Below are 9,670 nucleotides of genomic sequence, written 5' to 3'. Positions count from 1 at the left end.
GGGGGGGGGGGGGGAGAGAAAAGAAAAGAATAAGGAAGGGAAGGAGAGAGAGAGTCTGTGTTCTTGAGATGATCATACTTCCCAAGCCAACCTCTCTTCTCGTTGTCAGCAGCATAGTCAGATAGCTAGGAAAGAATGTAAAAGAGCTTGAAACAGTTTTGTCATTGTTTCACAGGATTAAACTTTGTCTCCTTTTCCTGAGAAGTTATTAGGAACAATACTGAATCTTACAACACTCTCTCTGAGACTAACTCAACTTTAATGGAACAATCTTGGTGTTTTTTACTAAGCACAGTTGTCTTTTTGAATACTGCTGCAAAGTCATTCTTTTCTTTTAAATCATGATGCACCTACAGTAACATATCACATTTTTCTCTTTTAGGCAAAAGGTAATTTACATTAACTCCTTACCAAGCTGAAGCCTGCTGTAAGCATTACTGAAATCACATCCGTCATTAAATGCCGTCTGAAATGCTTGTCTTTCATCATTAGCATTAAAAATCTCCAGAATGCATTATTAGAGTAATTTCTTAACTATCATACAAATACTGGCTTGTGTGCTCAGATTTACCAAAGTTGACAATTTTCATATTTTCCACATCAATCTTCTATTTCTAGGAAACTGTAGAAACTAAATGGAGATAACCAGGCTATTTGCAGCATGGATGTAATGCAGACTGAAGGATTGGATGGGGAAATATGAATTCTCTGTAGCCATATTTTTAAAAAAAATCAAGAGGGCTTTTTTAAAGAAACAAGGATACATCTCTTATTTTGACTTGTTTATATGGTACTAAATAAAATAGCTGTGACTTAAACTGCTGGGATTTGGAGTGTGACATTTCTGTATGGACATGTCTACTGAGTTTTCTGTGTTGAAGGATTTTTTTTATAATCTAAGGAAAGGCTCAGTTCCCAGCAGTTTCTATATAAATAACTTCAATATTTAAGGCTTCCTGATTTGTGGAGCATGTGATATGCCTCCACTTTTGGCTGATGTGGCATTTACCTTTACCAGTACTCTGATGGAAACTGGTGAGCATGAAGATTTGGGTTCAGTTTCAGAAAAGGCTACTTTCAAGAGATAGTTGTTGACATTAGCTACAATGGAAAGGCATGGGAGGGGAGGGGGGAACCTTCATTTTAAAATACCAAGTAATAACTGGAAACTCTAGAAGAGATTTGCATTTGTTGGTCTCTGACACCACCAGGGACAATAAGCGGGAAGAGACCTCATCAGGGACAACAGGATTTAAAAGGTAAAATTATTAAAGACCATGTTGACACTCACAAAATTTTAAATCATAACTTGAGGTGAGAAAGTTTGTTCCCGTTCGGATGTTTGCTGCTTGGGGTAGAGGAGGTATTGGGGCATAGTTTTGTAATTAGCAATCTGTTCCTGTATGGAAGAGACTGGGGTAACTGGTGTAGCTGCATAGTGCATCTGTGTGCAAGTATGACTGTAATTGCTTAAGGCTCCCATACCCACTCTCACAACAACTTACTAACTGCAGTTAATTAGCTCTAGATTTTAGTCTTTTTCTAATTAAAAGATCTAAAATTAGATTCTCAGCGAGGTATGTAAACAAGCTGCCTTTGTTATCGAGGGGCTCCACTTTTCTGACTATACAGACCTTTACTAAATGCAGTAACAAAAGTATTTTACTTTATTTGTTTATATATATTGTTGACTTGCAGTGATATGGTCTGGAGCCTGAACTGATTCTACAAAATGAATTATATTTTGGTACACACTTACTTTTTGCTACCAGGAACCTGATGAGAATAATAAAAATCTGGATCTGTGATACTCTGTTTCTCAGAGATCTTTTTTTTTTTCCAAAGTATGTGCTACTGTTGAGTGAGTTTTGATTTAAAATTATTGCTAAAATTGTTTGTTTGTCTGAAAACTCATTTGCTGAAAATAATTTTCTGACTTAAAAATGATAAGAATTGATGTGCGTTTGCTAAGTGTCTGATTAAAGATCACAAAGAAACTCATATTTTGCATCAGAAATAAGCAGATGGTGGACAGATGGTTTAAATTAATATTAATTAAAAATCTTAACTTAAATTGTTTACCCTGTAAACGCAAAGTTAGGAAGCCAGCTTTCATCTTTAGGGTTAATAACACTCCAAATCTATTTATTAAAAATTGCTCCAATGGGCATTCTTTCCAAGCTTTGATTGCAAAGATGGTAGCCTCAATAAAGAGCATGACAATAGGTGAAATCTGGAAAGAGAGAGCAATTCTAGGACTTCTAACAAAGATCCTGCAGAAGTCGGGACTAAAAATTCCTGTCAGCCTCTGTGATCTGGGAAGGAAAAAATTACCAGAAAAAAAGAACTGGGAATTCACGATCTCTTTTCCATGCTGATTTCTCAATATATTTATTCTTTAAAAATTATATCTATGATTGATTATGTTACAATAAAGCAAACTCTACAAGTACCTTAAAAACCTTCACACACTGTGGACCAAAAAGGGGGTCAAAGTCTGTCTCAATATATCCCTTGCATTTCCTTACTGGTTCACTGGGATTGCAATGGATGTAATCAGGGGGGAAATTATGGCAGCTGATAATTGCAGAGGAAGTCCAGAGCACACCCAGACTTACTGTAGAGCACTGTGTGTATACACAAGTCAGGATACAAAATGACTATGATAATTCAAATATCACTATATGGTAACCATGGATACTTGTTGACATTTTTAGTGGTAGTGACTACTTTATCTCAGGACATCTGTCACAGAGCCAAATTTGGTCCTCAGTTAAGCATGTAGTGTTCCCATTAAAATCAAAGGAGATTCGTCCCTTTAGTAAGACAGAATTAGACTGTAAGGGCTGGAAGCTCTGCTATTTTCCTGAGTTTATAACTAGGATATTTCACACATGATGTGTACATTTTAATGGGTAGCCTTTTTCCCTAATGCACCTCTCTGTTCAAGTTAAGAATCAGAAACTCTAAATTAAGACTTAACATGGGAATCAGCTATAAAGAGTTAAGATTTAATTGAGCTTTGGGAGCGTTAGCATTTTGATTCATGATAGTTCACCAGAATGCCCTTCTTTGGTAGTTGACTTAAAGCTTAGGGAGAAATTGCAGGTTTTTTCTGACATGGGCAACTTGGAAAAAGCATCAGACTTGATGCCGTCCTGTTCCTGTGTACGAGCAGCTGAAGGTACGGCTGTGTCACCACATTACGTACCTCAGGAAGGGTAGGAAGTTGTGGGTGCACTCTGGCACAGTGCATCATAGTGCTGGGACAGTGTGTACCCCAAGATGACACCCATCTTAAAAATGGTACCACTCCGTTGTAACCTGTGGCTTCAAAAGCAAATCTTGAGGTAGTCTTTTTACAGATGCTAAGCACATTCTTAATAAAAAGCAAAACTTCAGGCAAAGAACAGATGTGAGAGGGGCTTTAAATGTTGGAGGTTTCCAGCCTGCAGTTAAATCCGTAAGCAGCAGATTTTGAGTGCCTGTGTCATCTGCTTGAAGAAAAGCTGCCTAGGTGGCATGTTTTCCAGCCCCTGTCACTCACTTTCCACTGTGGTGCAGGTGAAATGTGTGTGTTTCTCCCTTCCTGCTGGTAAAAACTACAACTTTCAAATGCTGCTATGAGTCCACATCGTATTTCCATGAATTATACCAGAGTAGTAAATTATTTATTTCAGAGTGGCACAACTGGAGAGATCACACCCCTACTGTTAGCAAAACCAGTTGATCAGTCTACATGGAAATGGCTTCACGTTGATTATAGAAGAGCCATAAAAGTGTACACAGGTGGAATCTGCATCTTGACAAAGAGAATCTAAATAAAACTTGAAATAAAACTTGCTACATCTTCCTTTTTTCTTTTCCTTTTTTTTTCTGCTTTGAAGATTTCTTCACAGATCTTTGCTTTGGGGATTTTCTTTGTGCTTTTTTTCACAGACATTGCCTTATTTTCAGTTATTACTTCTGAAAGTGTCACCAGATTATAAAAGTGCACATCTCTATTTTTTTCTTTTCTTCTATTCAGGTAGATATATTACCTTTATCATGGACCCATTTCAATATGTCTATGTCATTCGAAATAGCAAGCAACTTGAATTTCATGAATTTGCTGATAAAATGGCTTCCAAAACTTTTGACTACCCAGCCTTGTCAAAAGGAAAGTTCCCCGATCTCAAGGAAAACCTGCACAGAATCTACCAGTATTTACAAGGCAAGCCTTTGGATATCATTTCTGACCACATGATGAAAAATCTCCAGGATATATTTGAATGGAAATGCTCGCAAGCAACAGATTGGGAAACAGAAAAAATGTACAAATTCTGCTGCTCTGTAATGTTTGAAGCCAGTTTTGTAACACTATATGGAAGAGTTCCTGCTGCAGATGGCCACAAAGTTATTAGTGAAATCAGAGACAAATTTATCAAGTTTGATGCCAGCTTTCCCTATTTAGCTGCAAACATACCAATTGAGTTGCTAGGAGCTACCAAGAAGGTTCGGAAGGAGCTTATACATCATTTTTTACTTCAGAACATGACAAAATGGCTGGGAGGGTCAAAAGTGGTCCAAGCCAGACAAGATATATTTGAGAAATATGAGCTGCTTGGAGATTATGACAAAGCAGGTAGGAAACTTATGAATGATTGCTTGTCTAAAATAAAATAATTTACTATAGACCTTTGAAATAAAAAGGCAAAATGGCGACCTTGAAATTTTTTTATGTTCTTTCTAATTGGCTAATGATAAAATGTTTTACTCTGAAACAACCCTCTATGATAATTGATTTTTTTTTTGTGCTGAGGTGGTAAAACAAGATACTTAATGGTGATAATGAGAAAGATTATAACTGAGCTGCATTTCCTCTCCCCCCCCCCCCCCGACATTACATTTCAAACTATTCTCATTAAGCAGAAAATTAGACTTCAGAAGCCTATTGGTCCTCATTAGCATTCACTGATCCTTGGCTAGGTCTGTGTCCTAACATCTTTTAATTAGCACACTGCAAATCTAATCAGTGTAATAAACGCTATTAATCTTCCTTTTCACTTATTTTCTCCCAGCACATCATTTTGCCTTCCTGTGGGCCTCTGTGGGAAACACGATTCCAGCTACATTCTGGGCCATGTATTATCTTCTGCGGCACCCAGAAGCTCTTGCAGCGGTGCGTGACGAGATTGACCATTTGCTGCAGTCAACAGGTCAAAAGAGAGGGCCCACATATAACATCCACCTCACCAGAGAACAATTGGACAACCTGGTCTACCTAGGTAATTTATTTTTATCTGTTAGGAAGAAAAGAGGGGCTCTCCCGGCAAACTCAGTTTATCACTCATTTCTGTTTACTGAGAAGGTGGAGGACACAGCTGCCTAATTGACATAATAACACCCATTTACATCAATTATAAATTATGTAGTTTATAGCTGTAGATACTCTCATTGCATGTAAACATTAAAGCCTAGGTAATTAACTATGCAAGGTATGCAAAAGGCTAAATTGAAGCTTTGCAATTATTTGAAAAAAAGTTGATGCCTATTAAGTTGTTTGATTCTGAGCATCTGCCGAAGTGTTAATGCATTTCAAATACTTCTGTATGGTACTGCCAAGAAAGACCCTTTTCTGAAATTAAAGTGGGATAATGTATTTAAACTGCAAATGTAATTTTTTTCACAAACAGTTTCTTTCTTTCTCTCCCTATAACAAAAAAAAAAAGACTTCTAAAGTGTGCTTCAGTTGAGCAGTGCCTCCAAACGCAATACAAGAAGGTAAAGCTTTGCAAAGTAGAAGTGGTGTTTTCAGTATTGAAAAAAGTACCTTGATGCCAAACAGGGAGCTTTAAGGGAAATACAGATCTTCTAATTCTGGATCAGGGGTTCAGAGGGAGACCCTTGCCAGTGGCTACTGGAATTAGTTTGATCCAGGAGCTGGAAAGGCCTTCAGAGCATCAGCTGATGGTTTCACTTCATTTGCTAGTGCACAGGCACTGGCAAGATAAGTGCTAAAATTAGCCCAAGGGAGGAAAGAGGATGTAGCAGGTATGAACCTGACCTTTAAGCATCTGAAATTCTTCATAGGTAGTGTTAGTAGGGTATACAACAGCTGAATAAAACTGAGTTAAAACTGAGCTCACATCTGTATGTTTTGGTAATTCATGTCTATACGTCTTGGTAGCTCATGGCCTGAATTGATGCTCCACTCTTAAATGAAGCTGTGTCAAGGGAGAAGTGTAGTCTCTGTGCCTGGTTTGGATCTGAGTACTAGGTGCCATTCTCCAGAACCAACCAGTGTGGCATGTCTCGAGAATCTGTGTTCAAACTTGATTTGCTTCTCATAGTACAAATATAAAATTGAGTTTGATCCAGCTACTTTTTGTTAGAGCATTAATGTTAATCTTATATAGTGTGAGTCTAGTAAATTGGTTTCATCTGGAGTCGTAGCTGTTTTGGTGCAGGTTTATCTCTAACTGATGGAGAACGCTTTTGAAGTAAGGGAGGTATTAGATGACAGGGACACTTCTGAAGAATAACATGACATTCTAAGCATTTAAAGCACTTTTAAGGAACACAAGTAAAACTGCTTCAAATCAGAGGTGGCATCCACGAAAAAATAAGAGAAAAGTTACGGAGCGTCAGGAAGATCAAGAGAGAATTTATTTTGTATTTGGAGACTGAGATGGGAACAGCAAGGGAAAAGAAAAAAAAAAAAAGGCACCCCAAAAGTATAAGAATAAGGAAAATAAAAGCATGCGCTTCACTAAAACCATCTGGTGCAAAATGGCACGAACAGTTTAAAACATTAACTGTGTCATTCCTCTGCTGCTCCTTGAAATCTTGAAATACGTTGGTTACATTTGATTTATGTGTTGAGAGGAAAGTGCCACATCCTACTTTGTAGTATTCTTGTAATGCTTTTGTTAAATTTTATAATCATGTTAACGGTAATACGATATGAACAGAAGCTAGATTTCAATTCTTCTGGCACTTAAGTCATAAAGGGCTGGATACTGTCCCATAAAATAATAATATAGAAAAAAAAATCTGTACCATAAGAGAATTGAAGTCATGCTTCAGTGGAAAGGGGAAAAGAATGTTTTCTTAATAAATGTGTAGGAGGGTCAAAAATCCCAATTTGCATTGCTTGCACATCAAAAATCCCCATGTCACAGGAAGACGGTGGACCAGCACTGCCTTTGTCCTTGCAGCTCACTGATCCCAACCTCCAAGACTGAGCTTTTCCTCTTCCCACTCCCCTTGTGTCAACCTAGAGTGTAGGAAACGGGTATTTGTGTCTCTACTCTTGACTAAGGCAGACCAGGTGGGATTCTTGTATGTTCATCACCTTGTCATCTCATTCTCCTGTTTTAAGCACTCTGATTCTCCGTCCTCATTTTGGCCTACTATAACAAGAGACTTTTTTTGGATTCCTCATGCTACAGAGAACAAGCAAGAATTGCTAAAAAACCTTTCTCAGGAAGCAATGTTGTTATGGTCAGATTCTTTGGGTTTAGGGAACAACATGGCCTGATTTGCTTCTAAATTCAAAGCCCAGGTATGTGATTTTTTTATTAAAAAAAAGAAAAAAAGCTTTTGCCCCACAGCAAAACTAGCAAATATTGGCCCCGATTATTTTTTTCTGATGGCATTTCTGGGGCAACACACTTTGTTTTATCTATGTAAGACTTTTCCCCGAAACCCAAAAACGCATATTTGTGTGTGCAGAGTAACACACATTAGTAGTCGTTATGGCTTTACAACAGAGCTCTAATATGGTAAACGACACACGAGAATGGTCTGTCAGTTTTTATGGTTATAGTAGAAATGCAAAGGGTAAAGCAGAGATATACTTAGTGCATGTTTAATGCTAGGCATGTTCAGTCAGTTCGTTTGTTTAATATTAGTCCATTCATTTATATGGTGAAGTATTCTTGCCCCAGGTCATTGCTGAATCCCAGATATTTCCTGCGAAAAGAGCACAGCTTGAAAAATTGTTTTGTACACGAGAAAGGGTAGGAACCCAAAAACAGCTAATACAGAGTGTGTAGTCGTAACACAAATGCTAAACATTAAAATCGTTGGTTGGATTGAGGGAAATGAATATATTTTCCTGGAACGGGCTGGGCAGTACCATTTAGTTCTTAGTAAGATGCAAATGTACTTGTTTCAGATTATCGTTTGTGTTGGCACACCGTGATGCCTGTGGGTAAATGACCCCCCCCCAAATATTTGCATACTCGATAGCTATTTTCCTACAATACACTCTAATAATTATAGTACCCTATTACCTGCTATGTGTTAGTGTAAAATTAACAATCCATTATGCACAATAAGTTTTATAAAACATTTACAGATAGAGATCATGTTTAATTAAAATTAACTTGCCTACGAAAGCCAAATGCACTTATGATTCGCAATGACCTTTTATTACCTGCAGTCCCTTGTTTTGGCTGGATGATTGACAGCTTGCTGTTTGGCTACCATGTTGTATTTCAGCTGACAAGACTTTTCATTTTAACTCAATTTGCCTGCCTATCACAAGCTGGTGGCAGGCCAGGCTCAAGTCACCCAGCTTTGCCTCAGCAGCTTGCTCTATTTCTCATTAGTACGCATTTATTCAGTGGAAATTGGAAGACAAATGCTTGAAGGCATGTGAACTAAGTATAGCAAATTAGGGTTTAAAGACTGAATATTTATAAGTATATTGAAACAGTTTTTTAAAAAAATCTAGAATGAATTGGAAGCTGAGTGCTAGCTTTAGTATAAGAGAAACGAAGAGAGAAGTGGGAGGATTCTAAGAATAACAATACTATGAGAGAGATATATCTCCCTCTCCCCCCCACCCCCCACCCCCCAGAAAATATGTAAAATCTCTCTGACAACACCTTATCAAACAACAGCCTGGCTTCTTTATGTAGCGCTCGCACAGTGAAGTTTAGCATCTCATGTGTGTAAGAAGGGGGGAAAAAAATGAGGGTCATGTTCATTTGCTGCTTGGTTATCCCTTGGTATGCTTTAAATTGCCTTGTTTGTTCGGCACAAGCACAGAAACAGATGTTGCTCTACCGTGCTGGATAATTTACTGTACCTCACGGTGCAGAATGGAAGGCCTCCCAAGCTACCCAGCTGGTCTGTCAGCAGCGATGGCTGGTGTCTGCTGAACTATGACAACTGCAAGTAAAGGCTGCAGTTTTATTGTGCAGTTGTCATTCCTCTCAATGTATAACTCCAGCATTTGTGGAAAGCTGACTGTCTATTTTTTTAATGTGAGCCTGCAAAGCCATATAAGCTCCATTCTCCTTTGTTGATCATAATGTGACTCATTACTTTTGTCATCTAATGATTATCGGCATGATCGCTCAGAGCGAGAGCCAAGCTCGCCTTCCACACATAACTGGTACTGGAAGGTAAAACAGATTTGTCATTTACGATCTGACTGCTAAGCCACACTTTGTGCTCCATTATTGTGATTAACTTCTGCATAAGATATGCTGCCCAATTGTCATTTGGGATCCAGCAGCGGGCAGGGACTGCCGTGCTTTCTGGGAGGATGTCCACCGATAGGATGTGACCGCATCACTTGAGCAGTTAAATGTAAACCTGCTGTTTCCTAGCGGCGCTTTAATAATTAGTTTTCTTTTCTTCCCCCCCCCCCCCCCCCCCCCCCCCCCCCCCCCCC

The 9,670-nt window shown here is 38.5% G+C and overlaps 1 protein-coding gene across 3 annotated transcripts in view; it reads left to right on the top strand.

The window, feature by feature from the left end:
* The window catches only part of LOC113477067 (25-hydroxycholesterol 7-alpha-hydroxylase), a 106,969-nt gene that overhangs the window by 90,250 nt on the left and 7,049 nt on the right, over positions 1 to 9,670 (top strand). For 2 of the 3 annotated variants that reach the window (XM_026843165.1, XM_026843163.1), the window contains exons 3-4: positions 4,028 to 4,624; positions 5,061 to 5,267. In XM_026843165.1, coding sequence (XP_026698966.1) covers positions 4,048 to 4,624; positions 5,061 to 5,267 — 784 coding nt within the window. In that variant the 5' untranslated portion in view covers positions 4,028 to 4,047. Of the gene's footprint in view, positions 1 to 1,173; positions 1,260 to 4,027; positions 4,625 to 5,060; positions 5,268 to 9,670 lie in introns of those variants that run through there. The other variant, XM_026843164.1, reaches the window with a different exon arrangement.

This window comes from Athene cunicularia, assembly GCF_003259725.1.
Source record: "Athene cunicularia isolate RWA chromosome 2 unlocalized genomic scaffold, athCun1 chr2_part1, whole genome shotgun sequence".
Classification (NCBI taxonomy): domain Eukaryota; kingdom Metazoa; phylum Chordata; class Aves; order Strigiformes; family Strigidae; genus Athene; species Athene cunicularia.
This window is presented reverse-complemented; position numbering and strand designations above follow the sequence as displayed.